This window comes from Notechis scutatus, chromosome 1 (assembly GCF_049901735.1).
Source record: "Notechis scutatus isolate UNSWTSFEM ecotype Mainland chromosome 1, rNotScu1.2, whole genome shotgun sequence".
NCBI lineage: Eukaryota > Metazoa > Chordata > Lepidosauria > Squamata > Elapidae > Notechis > Notechis scutatus.
In genome coordinates this window covers 209858256-209873875 of record NC_142009.1, presented here as the reverse complement: position 1 = coordinate 209873875, position 15620 = coordinate 209858256, and the positions used below count along the sequence as shown (strand labels likewise).

Below are 15620 nucleotides of genomic sequence, written 5' to 3'. Positions count from 1 at the left end.
ATTTTATCAAAAGGCTTGAAATATATTCTGACAAGGCAAACCACATTGTTTTAGCTCTGCCCTCTTACTCAAGATAAGGGCATGGATGGTTGTTATGTTGGATTCTTTCTAGGGCTGGACATTCATTGGGGAAGTAGTTTTGCAGATAAATCCTATCTATGTGAAGGAAAATACAGCAATTTGCACAAGGTTTACCAAAATCTTGGTTTGGTATATGGAAACATGGTGTGGACTACAGATCAAAGAATCCTCTATCTGGATTGTATAATAACCTATCCATTCTTCTCTATAAATTTAAAAACAGAGAAAAGTAGAATCAAAAGTAGGCAAACGACAAGGGCATAAAACTCACACCGGTAACATTCAGAATTTTCTTCACATTTTTATTGACAATTTTATAATGGCAGCGATCAGCAAAATTACTTTATTACCAAAAGGCACCTGCCTGAAGGTACTTTGGTTGTTAAGTGCCACTGGGATGCAATCCAGCCGCATTCAAATCCATGTATTTTGACATTTCCTCTGGAAAGATGAGGATTACATGATCCACTGCCTACCACTGAAGTAGTATAAAACAAAACATTTCCCACAAACTGGGCAAAGAAATCCTAAATATCCATGATGATTATACAGTCAACAAATATATTGGAAGTATTCTTTTATGTACAGACAGCTTGTGCACATCAACAACGCTATTACCTATAAGTGTTTAAAGTCATTATCTGTACAACTAGGCACACAAGCAATACAACTTTGCCACCAAAGTTTTTAGGCCCTGCCCAGACAGACACTCTCATCAACATGTAAAAGGTTTTAATATTTTTTTTTATAAATAAGTCCATGAATTTCCACAGAAAACTAATAGCAAACAAAATATTCCAATTGGGAATAAACTTGTATATTATCTTGGAGGGTTATTTCCCCCCTCCAAAATCTTGTGACTACACAGTATGTACAAATGAGCCTGTATGTTTGTTAAGTCCCACCTCATTACAGGCATTAAAGAAAACAGGAAATTATGTTAGCTGGAATGGAAGCTGGAAGACTCAGATTCTGTTGAAACAGAAGAATGTCCCGCACGCTTGCCTTTGGACAGGATCTTAAGGCTTGATCCCCTGCTGACGGAGGTGAGTGCATTTTGAGCCGATGTCTTGAATTTGGCACCCAGAAAAGCATATAGGATGGGATTCAGACAACAGTGGAAGAACGCCAGGCTTTCGGTAATGGTGATCCACTTACGTACCAGTAGTTCAAAGCTGCAGCCTCTCTTGATGTACCGGAGGAGGATGAAAGTGTCTATGGTGAGAACAATATAGTATGGCAGCCAGCAGGCAAAGAAGGCCACAATCAGGATGACGGTTGTCTTCAAAGCTTTACGTTTCTGGTGACCCTTTGATTTTGACAGCTTGGAAATTATAATGCAGTAACAAGTCAGTATGATAAGGCCAGGCAAGACGAGGCCTACCAAAATTTGTTGGAATTGGAAGGGGATCTGCCAGCTCAGGTTAGTGTAAAATCGCTGGCACATGTATTTTCCACCAATCTCAGTAACACGGGCAAACATTATGTCGGGTATAGTCAGCACCAAAGCTGGCAGCCAAACACCGAAGTAGACAATCCTTTTAGCCAACAATTTCCGAGCTCTCTGACTGTTGGTAGCATGTACAATCGCCAAGTACCGATCTAAGCTGATGAAGGCCAGGATCAGGACACTGCTGTACAAATTGACAGTGTAAACGATGTGAACAATTTTACACAAGACTTCCCCAAAGTACCAGCTTATCACAGCATCCACAGACCAGAAGGGCAAGCTGATGACAAAGAGGAGATCGGCCACCGAGAGATGGACCCTATACTTGTCAGTTATGCTCTTCAGCTTCTTCTGGAAACCCATGACAAAAATCACCAAGCCATTGCCAACAATTCCTGTCAAAAAAATGATGCAGAAGATGGTGGGTAAGAAGATACGGTTGAAATCTTCGTTTTCCTCTTCAAAGCATAGCCCCGTGAAGTTATCTTCTTCTCCAGAGCCTAGCTCATCAGTATTATTATCGAACGTAAATGTAAAATATCCAGAAGAAAACATCTGTAAATGACAAAAGGGGAAAAATATTAGGTGCAAAACAAAGGCAGGCAAACCTTAAAAGACCCATTCAGCAGCAAGCAAAGAATCAGCACTGAATCATGCTTCAGTAGTCAACTTTAAAAGTATTTGTTGGCAACTTTAAGACATGTGGGGGCTTCAGCTCCCAGAATTTCCCAACCAGCATAGCCATACTGGCTGGGGAATTCTGGAAGTTGAGGTCCACAAGTCTTAAATTTGCCAAGCGTGAAGACCCCTTTTCTAATGCAACAATTTAGCTTGCTGTTATAATGGCTGGCAATTACCAGATGCAGAAGCAAAGAGATGAAATGTCACATTTTCAACACATTCATTCCAACAGGCACATCTCAACTCTCTGAAGGACTTTTTCAAACATAAGAAAACACACACAAACCACATTCAGTGAAAGGCAACAACAGATACATCGGTGCACCAGGTCGATCACTGCTTTCCCACGATTGCTTCAAGGAATTATCTGAATGCCTAGCCCTGGATGCACCACATTTTTCTATTCAAACTTGAGGATGAGAAAATGGATCTTCGGAGGAATTCATTTAAAAAAAAAACACCCTATACAATGGATGCTTCTAGATGTGGTTTCAGCTTTGAAAATCATTCTGTAAAACGTGCAGGTTGTTGTTGTGGGGAAAATAGGAGGAGGGGATATTAGGTATGTTTGCCACCTTGAGTTATTCATAAAGTAATACAGGTAGTCCTCGACTTACGACCACAACGGAGTCCAAAATTTCTGTTGCTAAAGCGAGACATTTGTTAAGTGAGTTTCCCCCCCCATTTTATGACCTTTCTCGCCAGAGTTGTTAAAGTGAATCACTGCAGTTGTTATGTTGGTAACACAATTGTTAAGTGAATCTGGCTTCCCCCACTGACTTTGCTTGTCAGGTTACCAAAAAGGGATGACTTGTCCCCAGAATGACTGCAACGGTCATAAATATGAGTCAGTTGCCAAGGGTCTGAATTTTGATCATGGGGATGCTGCAACAGTTGTGTGTGAAAAATGGTCACTTTTTTCAGTGCCCCTGTAACTTCAAACAGTCACTAAACGAAGTGTTGTAAGTTGAGGACGACCTGTATAGGTGGGATAAAAATCTAATAAACAAATAATAAACAAACAGACAAACGAAATGCTTTGTGCATGGACAATCCTACATAGAGATGAAGTAGTATTGGGTGATTCATGCCCAGACCAAAACATGCTTCAACTAAGAAGAGATGATAGATGGGATATTTATTGTAATCTTCTGAAGAAGAATCAAAATAAACAATGGAAGATCATGACTACAATGGTTGCAAACTAGTAAGGATTCAGGAGGCAGTTTTGTAAACAGCCAACCTGCAAGCTCCTGTATTACCAGAGAAAAGAATTATCTTCTCATTAGTTCAAAAGAAACCCATTAGAAAGAAACTGAAGTAGTCTCTACCCCAATACAGCTAGTCCTCCTTTAGTGACCTTAATTGAGACGAGCGAAGTAGTTGCTAAGTTAGCTTCCCACTATGCTTATGATTATCTTACTTCAGCTTTCCTTTGCTTTATGGACCTGCAAAGCCTGTAAAATGACAGGATTGATCATAAAGCACTTTTTAAAAATCCCTGTCACATCTGCAAGTGGTCATGAAATGAGGCAGCTGCTAAACAAGGCTACTTGTATCCTGGGGGATAAATTGGTACTAAAGTATAAAGCAGATGTTAACATTCTTGTAAATCTAATCCTTTCATTTCAACAATCCTGTTAAAGAAGACCCTGACAAGATCTTGCTTATTAGAATTATTTTCAGTTGAATCAGACATCAAGAGCCCGATAGTGAAAATATTTTCTTAGACCTGGGGGCCTGAACAATAAAGAATCACTTCTTCCATATCCACCCCCCCCCTCCTTGGAAGCAAATGTCTTGACCAGGTTGACTCATAGGCAAGAGGTTGATTCATAATAAATAAATAAATCCAAATGTGCCAGCATTAAAAAATGGCGGGAAAGTAAGCAAGCCTTAGAGTTCATTGGAACTTTGTCAGCCTGAATGATATGCCCAACCAAAACAACTGTGAAATTTTATTTATTAAATTTATATGCCGCCCATTTTATAGTTCCAGGTGATTCTGAGCAGCTTTTAAGAGTGGCCCATCAGCAGATTCCGTAAATTTAAAAATGACAAACCAACAAAAACAGGGTGTGGCAAAAGTTTTGTAAAAAGCCCAAGTTTGCCCATTCAAATTCTCCCGCTCTTTCTCAGATCCTTTTGCTAGAACATAAAAGGAGGGAGAAGTTTCAATTTAGCAAGGGGGGAAAAAAGAGAAGTGCAACCTCAGGAAACCACCAGCCGTTTGAAAGGCAATTAAGGGAGTGGTCACCTGGCCACCACCTCCTTCAGTCCTCCCTCCTCCTCCTCTCTCTTGCCTTTGCAGAGAGACTGTCCTTTCTTTGCTGTGAGGCGCTTCTACAAAAGGGCTCGACAACACTTTCAAAACAGAGACTGTCTATTCAGGCTGGGAGGCTTTGAAAGGACGCCTTCTGGCTCCATGGAGGATTCTCCCATCCAGGGTACAAAAGCGATACTTTTCTGAGCTTGAAACGGGACCAGCCTCCGCATTCCCACGCATTCAAGGAGAAATTAAAAGAGCACGAAACCCTATGCAGCGGTTTCTAAGCGTCCTCAAAAAGTCCCGTCCCCTTGAAACCAGGGCTTATCTCCACTTTCTGGAAAGAGCCTTGCTGTTTGATTCTCATGCTCCTCTCAAGCTGGTGAAACAATATGCCAATACCCATGCTACTTAAACATTTCGGTGGGTTAGATGTCCTGCAAACTTTGCTGCTTATATAGGTTTATACTTTGCTGATAGACCCAAGCTTTTTTGTTTGTTTGTTTGTTTGTTTAAACTTTGGTCACAGACCAAACTTTCTTTTTTCTCTTTCACTCTAGACTCTAGGAGCAAACAAATAATAAAAATAAAAATCCAACCTAGTTTTCCTTGCACATAAAACCTCCGTTTTTTAAAAACACGTTCTGAGCTCTACTTAATGACAAAAGCAAGTAACCGCATGAGTCAAGGACTGCTCGGAAACGTCCAAAAACTGCACGACCTAACGTCTTAAAACCTTTTTTTTCTCTCACATTCAAGGTTTTCTTTTGATATTAGTCAATCGCGCTTTCTTAAGGCAGCCAAAAGATTCCGTCAAGTTTCTCTCACGTGTTCCAAACCCGGCGATATAAAATAAAATAAAATCCAGGGATGGGGGAAAAAAAAAAGAAAAAAAGATCAACGAAAGCAAAATCCAAGCCTAATGCCATTAACGCCAGAACATTGTTCTCCATCTGAAATCCAGAAACCGTCCCTCCCCGCCCAACCCCACGCACTTTTACGCAGCCGGGCGCGCTGCTTTTCAAAGGCGCTCTTCTCCGCGACGAGCCTGCAAGCCGCTCTTCTTCCAAAAGTTGAAAGTGCAACATTGGGTAAGGGGTTCGGGGCAAGAAACCACTAACACCCCCCCCCGCTGCACTCCAAAGCAAGGGGAGAGGGCGTCCGCTTGCACGACCTCTAAGGAGAGCGCTTACTACAAGGTGCAATTCAGAGATCCACGGCCCGCCCGGTCCGCTTTTTAAAACGGCACCTCTGCGAGTCGGCACAACTGCAAAGATTCACTCCGCTTGGAGCAAAAGCGGATTATTATTATTTATTATTATTATTATTCCGGGGGTCCCTGATTAGATAGATCTACTAAACAGCCAGCCGGGAACTCTCATCTGATCGGAAACAAGAGAGCCGCTACACAGCTTGTAATCTAAAGATTTTAAAAAAACTCCACGGTTGCGCGGTTCCATGTCCCGCTCTCCCCAAAGAGCTTTGCAAGATCGCGTCTCGATCTTTAGGAACCTCTAACCAGGCGCTCCATCCATCCATCCATCGGTCCCCAGGCAAACATCTGGTGCCTCCCTTACATTCGCGTTCGTATCCATTCCTCGAGCGCTCCCCGGCAGCAGGCTCCGCTTTCTGCACCTCGCCAACAACCTCGGCGCCACCCACAGCCAAAAAGTTCTCGTCCCGGAGCTACCCGCGTCCCTTATAAAACGCGCCCCCCACCCCGCCTCTCCACCTCTTTAGAGCCGGCCCGCAAAACTGCCGGCGGCTCCGCCCAAGTCTGGGCTTCGCAGGCGGCGGGGGTGGGGGGGTGGGGTGATTGACGGATCAAACCCCACAACCCAGTACCCCGAGCATGCGCCGAGCTACCTGTTTGGTGGCCGGCAGCTGTGCCTTCGACAGGAATCTCCAATCCCCGCTTAGTTTTGCTCCCTTGCGCGGGGAGTGGATGGAGGCTGCTCTCTTCTGTCATGCAATTGTGCGTCTTAAGGCATCTCGTGGAGAGTCCCGAGGCCACGTGCTCTACTAGGATAAATAGCTAGTAGCCAAAAAAAAAAAAAAAAAAAAAAGAAAGAAAGAAAAAGGAAAGGAACAATGCCTGGAAAAAAGTCCAAAAAAACTTTGACTTAAGCAGGCTCCGTTTCGTAAGAACCCAAATCTTAGCCTGTGGCTCTTAATACGGTACGCAATTCTCCTCAGAGATGCAAACAGGGAACCTAAATCAGACTGGAATATTACGCTGCAAGTTCAACTCAAGTTTTGAACTCTTTTTGCTCCTCCGGTAACCACCTCGTCGACTTTACTCCTTACCACTGGCGGATTAAGGTTCACACTGGTACCCTAAGCACTGACAAATTTTGGTGCCCGCCTCCTTTGTACATACTGTACAAACGAAGCCATATTCCTGGTGCCATGCTTAGTCTGCTTATTCCTTCATACACCGCTGCTCCTTAACTTTCAAAACGGACAGCCCCAAATGCTCCTGTTTCTGAAGACAATGACTGCCTGCTCTGTTTTTTTTCCCCCCCTTCACCCTTGCTATCAAATTGCATTGTCTGCTTCTGCATACTGTATGCAGGTTTGTGTTTCTACTTGTCCTGGCAGATGGTTGCAAACCCCCCCCCCTCACTGGGTTAGTTTTAGTTTGTGTTGCAGCAAATCCTGTTCTTGAACCTTTCTGTTGCAAGAACTCTTTTGCAGTTTTTTTTATCTGGATCAGGGGTGGGCAATTCTGACCCCTTTATGATATGTGGACTTCAACTCCCAGAATTCCTCAGCCAATTGTCCGCAGCCATAGTCGGTAGAAGGGCCATAGTTTTACCCGTCCCTGATCTAGACTCTAGGCCTCCAGTCCAGTTACCTTTCTGTTAACCGGCTGGATTTCTCTAATGGACAATCCCTTGATTTCCAGCCAACGTTATTGGGGCAGATCCTGGAAAAGTATTGATTGCTCTATACACTGATTTCATATTGGCGAGATCATAAACAGTGAGACTTCTGCATAATAAGCATGTGTGTAATTGCTCTGTAATTGGAACAACAAAAACTGCAATTCCAAACTGAGGAATACTACAGAAGAAACTTACTAACTTCAAATCTCAACCATGGTAAAAAAGTCCCCAATCGTTCTCCATTTTTATGGGAAAATATTCTGTATTGTGGTCTAGTGGGGCATTTCTGCCTTTGGGCCCAACCAATATAGAATTCTTCGTATTATTTTTAATGTAGCACTCCCTGTATTCGTCCTGTAAAGGAGTGCAGGCTAGGCACCACCACTTGCCTAAGCTAATTGTGTTGCTTAAAGCTGCAAAGTCATGCAGAATGGGAATCTCCTGTGTTTGTTTGCTGCACATTTTCCATATACTGTGTATTGCATAAGTTTCTGATTGCCTCCATACTTTTTTTTTTGCAATTTCTGATGTTTTCTTCCGGCTGTGGTGGTTGCTATATACAGTGCTGTGCTTTCAAGACTGAATTTCAGTGGGAAAGAAATTATTTTGCAGAATTCTAGAGGTTTGGCAGGATGGAAAGCAATTCTGTTTAAAATGGGTTAGATGAATTAGATGAAATACCTGAATTTGAAATCAGTTATTGTAAAGCAACCATGTGCTTGTGTGTGCGTGTATCAGAGGTGGTATTCAGCAGGTTCTGACCAGTTCTGAGAACCGGTAGTGGAAATTTTGAGTAGTTCGGAGAACCAGCAAATACCACCTCCGACTGGAGATTTTACAGTATCCTGTCCCCTGTCACGCCCACCAAGCCATACCCACAGAACCGGTAGTAAAAAAAATTGAATCCTATCACTGGCGTGTATGTATGTGCCTAGCTTTGAGATGGTTTATTTTTCCCTTTCCTCCTTTCTAGAGCTGAGTGGGTGAGTGGCTCAAGGTCACTGAACTGGCTTTGTGCCTAAGGCTGGACTAGAACTCAGGGCCTCCCAATTTCTAGCCTAATGTCTCAACCAGTACACCAGGGGCCCTCCAATCCCTGAGCCATGGACCAGTACCAGTCAGTGGCCTGTTAGGAATCAGGTTGCATAGCTGGAGGTGAATGGCGGCTAGTGACCGAAACCATCCTCCCCTCTGCCTCCCCCCCAGTCCATGGAAAAATTGTCTTCCACAAAATGGATCCCTGGTGCCAAAAAGATTGAGGACTGCTGCATTACACCAAACTGGCTCTCTTAAAAATGGTACTTCCCAGTTTATTATCTTCCAATAAACCTTGAACCCCACATAATTGGGAACTCTGGGAGTTGCCATCAAATGCTTGTGGAGGATCTTAGTTTGGGACAAGTTAAACCAAACCTTATTTATCATTGGTAATAAAAACTGAACATTGGTTACCAAGCAATGGAACATATTGAGACTTCCTGCCCTTTCCATTTGCCCTCTGGCCGCAGGGCCACAAGCAATTCCTTATCTCCTTATTTGTTCAGGTTTTTTCCTTGCAGGGCGGGCGTAAAGTCAAGGTGGTGTCCCCCTTTTAATCCATTTATTTTCTGGTTCATTGAGCAGCTGGGATTCAACAGTAAATGCTCAGCCAGCTATAAGATAAGGTCAGAGGGGCTTCAGTTCCTGAAATGAAAAAAACCCTGCAGGCGGAAATCTTTGAGAAAAAAGTCTTCAGATAGAAGCCAAGACTTCGTAAGTTCAGGACTGAAATCAGTTTTCTTAGAGCCATAGCCCAGTGCTTTTGATGAAACTCTATGCATTTCTTTTTATGAGGAAAAAAAAAAAAAGCTTTTCACCAAAAGCACACATGCTCCCATCCCTGTGATAATCTGAGGAGCTGTGCTTGGAGACTGGAGCAGGTGCTCCATGCATGGTTTGGGTCCTGTTGCCTTGATTTCTAAGTATTGATTGTCAGTTAGATTAATGCAGCGCTCTTGGCCTGGTGTCTTCCATTTTCTAAGCATAGCCTTGCCTTGAGTTTCCTAGGAGTTTGTGGATTATGGCCTTTGGAGTGCCAGACTCTCTGAAAGTCAGTAAGCCATTAATGAGATTTGTATATACATATATTGATTGTGGGCACTCTTTGGGTGTTTATTCTTTTTTAAGCTCCGTGGTGTCTTTTGTTATCCCGATTGTATGGAAATAATGTGAAAGGCTCCTTTTGAGAAGGAGCAGAATAATATCTGGTTAATGATTTCCAAAGTAGTAAAATAAGTGGCTATTCCGGCAAAAGCTCCTTCTTAAAGAAGGGGAAGGGGAAATGCATGTTAGCAGAGAAAGCAGTAATTGTCAATTTTAGCTTTTACATTAAATGCCTTATTACTGTATTGTAGAAATGTGAAGTGTCTATTTGCAATATATTTCAGCAAAGCTATGTGTGCAACTTTTTTAGTATTTCTAGTGTGAAATTTTAAGTGCCTTTCCAATAATACTGCTTCATTTATCTGGTGAGTTATTAATGCATACTTGTTGAATAATTTACCTGATGGCCCTCACTGACAAACAAAATGACACTTTAATGGCATTGCTCACACAGGTAACTGGCTGTTGAACTTAAGAAAGACAAACATGCCCTTAGTTATGTGATGCTAGGCTTTTACGAGGAACTTTCAAAGCAGAGGAATTCATTTACACTCTATCATTTTATTCGTTTTATGGAGTATAAAACGCTACAGGTACACTAATGCTGGCAACAGAATTGACTGTCAATATCTATAAAGAGAAAATCCTATCAAAGGGATAGTTATCCATACTCCTGTAGGCTGTGAATGAAGAAAGAGAGGTTAAAAATACAGTACAGGTAATCCTTGATTTACCACCACAATTGAGCCCCCAACATTTATGTCGGTAAGTGAGACATTTGTTAACTTAGTTTTGCCCCGATTTTACGACTTTCCTTGCCACAGTTGTGAAGTGAATCATTGCAATTGTTAAGTCAGTAACCCGGTTTTTAAATGAATCTGGCTTCCCCATTGACTATGATTGTCAGAAGGTCTCAAAACTTGATCACATGAACTTGGGACTCCATAACCGTCATAAATGTGAACCAGTTGCCAAGCATTTGAATTTTGATCATATGATCATAGGGTTACTGTAATGGTCGTAAGTGTGAAAAACGGTCATAAGTCACTATTTCAGTGCCATTGTAACTTTGAATGGTCACTGAATGAACTGTTGTAATTCGAGGACTACCTGTATTGAAATAAACTGTCATCATTACGGTTTTTAGCCTCACATATGGGCATCATTGCGGGAAGGAAAGAGTCCACATTGGTGGTCCCAACCTTAGCCATTTTAAGATGTGTGGACTTCAACTCCCAGCAATGCTGCCTGGGGTACGCTGGGAATCGAAGTCCAAAATCTTAAAATGGCTAAGGTTGGGAAACATTGATCTAGATCAGGGGTCCCTAAGCCCTGATCCTTGGACCAGCACCGATCCGCAGCATGCCAGAAACCAGGCCGTGCAAACAAGCGAAATGTCAGCGTTCCAGCAACCCTCTATTCCAACCAATAATTCCGAGACAGACATCTCTCAAGGGTTCCTTTATTTGGATAGTAACTGGCACATCTGTGGAATCCTGAATCTGAAAGTTTCGGGCTTCCTTGCAAAAGTCAAAACTACAAATCCATCCCCCCGTTAGCCATCATCACATCACATGGTCCAATCACCGTCCGTCCTAAAGTAAGATTCCTATTTCATTATGCGCCACACTCAGTGACCTTGAACCAGCAAAATAATTTTATTTTGTCTAACTAGATATACTCAAATGAATTCCTCCTTCCCACTTTCTCAGGCTCAATTGTGGCAGCGTGGGAGCCTCGAATCTCAATATGGCTTCCAAAGCTGACACGGAGCCCCATCCATGGGGTGCAGAAAGCACATGAAACCACACCCTTTCTGGCCCGCAGAAAAACCTCTCCCCACAGAACTGGTCCCTGGTGCCCAAAAGGTTGGGGCCAGCTGATGTAGATTGTCATGATGGTCCAGATAGACTGATCTGTATCTTTTTAATTTGCACTGGGATGCATGTGAAAAAGGCGCAGGGCCTTGATCCATTGTTTTGGCGACCATCTTGATCGGCAGAACCCACTCTACCCCCGTCTCACCCTTAGTAACTCTCCTGCCCTCATGATGATTGTTAATTGGACTGCACCAAGGACACCCAGGTTTAACTCTACCTTTTATGGCAGCTTATTGGATACTTTGGGCCAGTCATTCTCTCAGTAATTATTGAGCAAAAAGTAGGAAGGCTATGATTGCTGCCTTGAGCTCCTTTATAAAATCTAGGTAGTTCTTGATTTATGACTGTAACTGAGCCCGAAATTATGATTGTAAATGGTTGTGGTTATTAATTGGGTCACCCTGTGACTAGACCTGATTTTATGACATTTTTAGTAGTGGTTGTTAAGCGAATGCATTTTACATTTTAAACGCTGGAAACTGATTTTTTAAAAGTCAAAAAATTGTGATCACATGACTGTGAGATGCTACAAAGGGCTGTAATGGCGAACCAATTGCCATGATGTGAGTGATGCTTTCCTCCATAAAATATTGATTCTTGCAGGGTGATTGTCTGCAGGAAAAAGCATTTTCGTGTGAGGCTTCTTGTTTAAATCAAAGCTGATCCTTTTATGTGAATATTAATGCATAACTGCTTACAAAGATAATAGTCTTTACGGGCTGTGATCTTTGTGCCCATGATTTTCTGCCTGGCCGGCTGACACCTAAGTCAGGGGTCTGCAACCTTAAACACAGACCCAGGAAACTATAGACCAATCAGCCTAACATCAATACCCGGGAAGATACTGGAAAAGATAATAAAAAAATGGATCTGCCAACATCTAGAAACAAGTAAAGTAATAACTAGCAGTCAGCACGGGTTTGTTAAAAACAGATCATGCCAATCCAATCTTTTCATTCTTCAACACAGTGACTAAATTAGTAGACCAGCAAAATACTATGGACATAATATATTTAGATTTCAGCAAGGCATTCGACAAAGTAGACCACAACCTACTTCTTAGTAAGCTAGAAAAAAGTGGAATAGATAGCACCAACACTAGATGGATTCGCAACTGGCTAGCAAACCGTACTCAACGAGTAGTCCTTAATGGGTCTAAGTCTACATGGAGGGAAGTAAGCAGTGGGGTGCCACAAGGTTCCTTCTTAGGCCCAGTACTCTTCAATATCTTCATTAACGACTTAGATGAGGGAATAGAAGGGGAACTTACCAAATTTGCAGATGATACTAAGCTGGCAGGAATAGCTAATACCCAAGAAGATAGGCTCAAGATCCAGATGGATCTTGACAGACTACAACACTGGGCCATATCTAATAAAATGAAATTCAATATAGAGAAAAGTAAAGTCCTACACTTAGGCAAGAAAAACCAAAAGTACACATATAGACTGGGTGAAACCAGGCTCAATAGCAGTAACTGTGAGAGGGATCTTGGAGTCTTAGTGGACAACCAGCTAAATATGAGCCAGCAGTGTGCAGCAGCCGCCAAAAAAGCTAATGCAATCCTAAGTTGTATTAACGGAGGGATACAGTCAAGATCAAGGGAAGTACTAATACCACTCTGTAAAGCCTTAGTAAGACCACACCTAGAGTACTGCATCCAGTTTTGGTCATCACATTATAAAAAAGAGGTTGAGACTCTAGAAAAAGTACAGAGAAGAGCAACCAGGATGATTAGGGGACTGGAAGCTAAAACATACAACGAACGGTTGCAGGAACTGGGCTTGGCTAGTCTAGTGATGAGAAGGACCAGGGGAGACATGATAGCAGTCTTCCAATATTTGAAGGGCTGCCACAGGGAGGAAGGGGTCAAGCTATTTTCTAAAGCTCCTGTAGGCCAGACAAGGAATAATGGATGGAAACTGAACAAGGAGAGATTTAACCTGGAAACAAGGAGAAACTTTCTGACAGTGAGAACAATCAACCAATGGAACACCTTGCCCTCGGAAGTTGTGGGAACGCCATCACTTGAGACTTTCAAGAAGAGATTGGACTGCCATTTGTCAGAAATGGTGTAGGGTCCCCAACCCCCCCCCCCCCCCCCCCCCCCCCCCCCCCCGCCCGCCCCCCCCCCCCCAAACAAAAAAAACCCCCCCCCCCCCGCCGGGGGGGGGGGCTCCGCTTGGTGGTCGGGTGGGGGTTGGACTAGATGACCTACAAGGTCCCTTCCAACTCTGATTAGCTGTATCTGTACTCAAAGAGTCATTTAGACCCGTTTCCCACAGAAAAGAAAACACCAGGAGTTTTCAAAACCTAGGTGGGCGTGGCCAACTCAATGTCACTCCCACCCAGTCACATGACAACTCCCGCCATGCCTACCCTGGTGTTTTCTGTGGGGAATGGATCTCTCTCCCTCCCTCCCTCCTTCCCATTTCTATTTTTTTTTACCTTCTCAGGCCAAGTGAGGAGTCACTGGGAGGGGAAGGTGAGGGGTGTGGCCAGCCAGTGGTGGGATCACTTAACAGAGAGCCAAAGCAGAGGCCCAAAGAGCTGCATGTGGCTCCAGAGCCATGGATTGCTGACATCTGACTTAGGTGAAACACTGAATTAAAGTCCTTTCCTAGTAAGTATATCACCATAAAAGGCAACTGCACAATTTATGCATGAACTTGAAAAGAGGGACATGCATACTACTGAGATAGAAGCAGATTGCCTAATCAAACCACTGCATTTTTTTAAAAAAGAAATGAAACTGTAGCAATAGCAACATGTTTTATATCAGGGAGCTTGGAGCCTGGAAGAATATTTTGGACACTTGAACATGGTTGAGGATGCGTTACAAAGATACGTCAAGGTGACTTAGATCCCCGTGGTATGCAATAGGTAAAGCATATTTGGTGACTGGGAAATTACTGTAGCGCAGGAGTAGGAATTGACAACTGTAATGTCAACACTGTAAAGCCTTTTTTATTAGCATGTCACCCTGTGAATATATTCCCTTAGTAATTTTCAGTGAACAGATACTTTTATTAAATATAAGCAATATAGCCACCATAATAAGAGTTCTGTGTAATTTGGCAAGGGGTTTAATTCATTCTCTCTCTCTCTCTCTCTCCCTCTTCCTCTCTCCCCCCCTCTCTCTGTGTGTGTATTCTCCCTCCCTGGATGTCCTGTATCATCCTTGGCCTCTTAAGATGGCTTTCAGCTTTAAGAATCTGTATTTCAAAGGGAAGAGACAAGAAACCGTATAAAAGAAATACAGGTAGTCTTCACTTAATGACCATAATGAATCCTCCCCATCATGGTTGTAAGTTGTGATGGTCATATGTCAGGTCACCCACATGACTAACCAGATTTTATACCTTGGTTGGGCAATCATTAAGCAGACGCTACAATCATAAGGTAACCACTGAAATTGTTAAGTTAATGCCGCAGTCATTAAGTGAACCAATGGTTCATTATGGGATGGTGTTGCCAAAAAGCAGAAGTAAATGTCTGCTTTCAGGAAAACCATCATGAAAGGCAGTCATGTGACTGTGGGATGCCACAAACGTGCTGCATAAATGTGGGCTGGTTGCTGAGCGCCCAACGTGTGGTTGTCGAGCTCTGGGCCAGAGAGATGAACTGCTAGCTGCCTTCCTACCCTTTTGTGTCCGTGGCGTTCTGGGAGCGGTAGAGACGGCGCAGCCGGATCGCGACAGCACGGGGAAGGTGGCCGTCGTGATGGCATAGGGGTATGTGTGTGTCCAGAGACGTGGGACATACATGTTGGCTCCGGTTGGCTGGGCCGGTTCTGATTCCCAGCTGACAGGCGCTGCAGACACTTAGGCGTGCAGCACGGATTTCTGGAGCGGGTTTTAACTACCAGATGGTAGTTATTGGGGTGGCAGGGAAAGGGAAATTGAAGGGGTGGGGTTAAGGTATATAGGAACGCCGGGGAAACAGATGCCTTAGCGCTGACTTCGAATGGATCATTGTTTTTTGGCCTTGCTGGATTTGTAGCACGGAGTAAAGATACTACCGGAACGTCTGTTTGGTCTGCATTTATTTCATCCATTCTGTTGCCTACCAGACTTGCTAAGAATAGCTGAGAGCAGAAGTAAATGTCTGTTTTCAGGAAAGCCGTCATGAAAGGCAGTCATGTGACTGTGGGATGCTGCACACGCGCTGCATAAATGTGGGCTGGTTGCTTGAGCGCCCAACATGTGGTCATGTGATCATAAGGGGCTGGG

At 43.3% G+C, this 15620-nt stretch overlaps 1 protein-coding gene across 1 annotated transcript; it reads right to left on the bottom strand.

Annotated features, from left to right (window-relative positions):
* Positions 1-369: 369 nt before the first annotated feature.
* Positions 370-6195, bottom strand: CXCR4 (C-X-C motif chemokine receptor 4). Its single transcript, XM_026665366.2, has 2 exons — positions 6056-6195; positions 370-2086 (listed from the first exon to the last, which is right to left on the bottom strand). Exons 1-2 carry the CDS (start codon positions 6071-6073, stop codon positions 1022-1024), a joined length of 1083 nt encoding a protein of 360 aa, XP_026521151.1. The 5' UTR covers positions 6074-6195; the 3' UTR covers positions 370-1021.
* Between the last annotated feature and the right edge of the window lie 9425 nt (positions 6196-15620).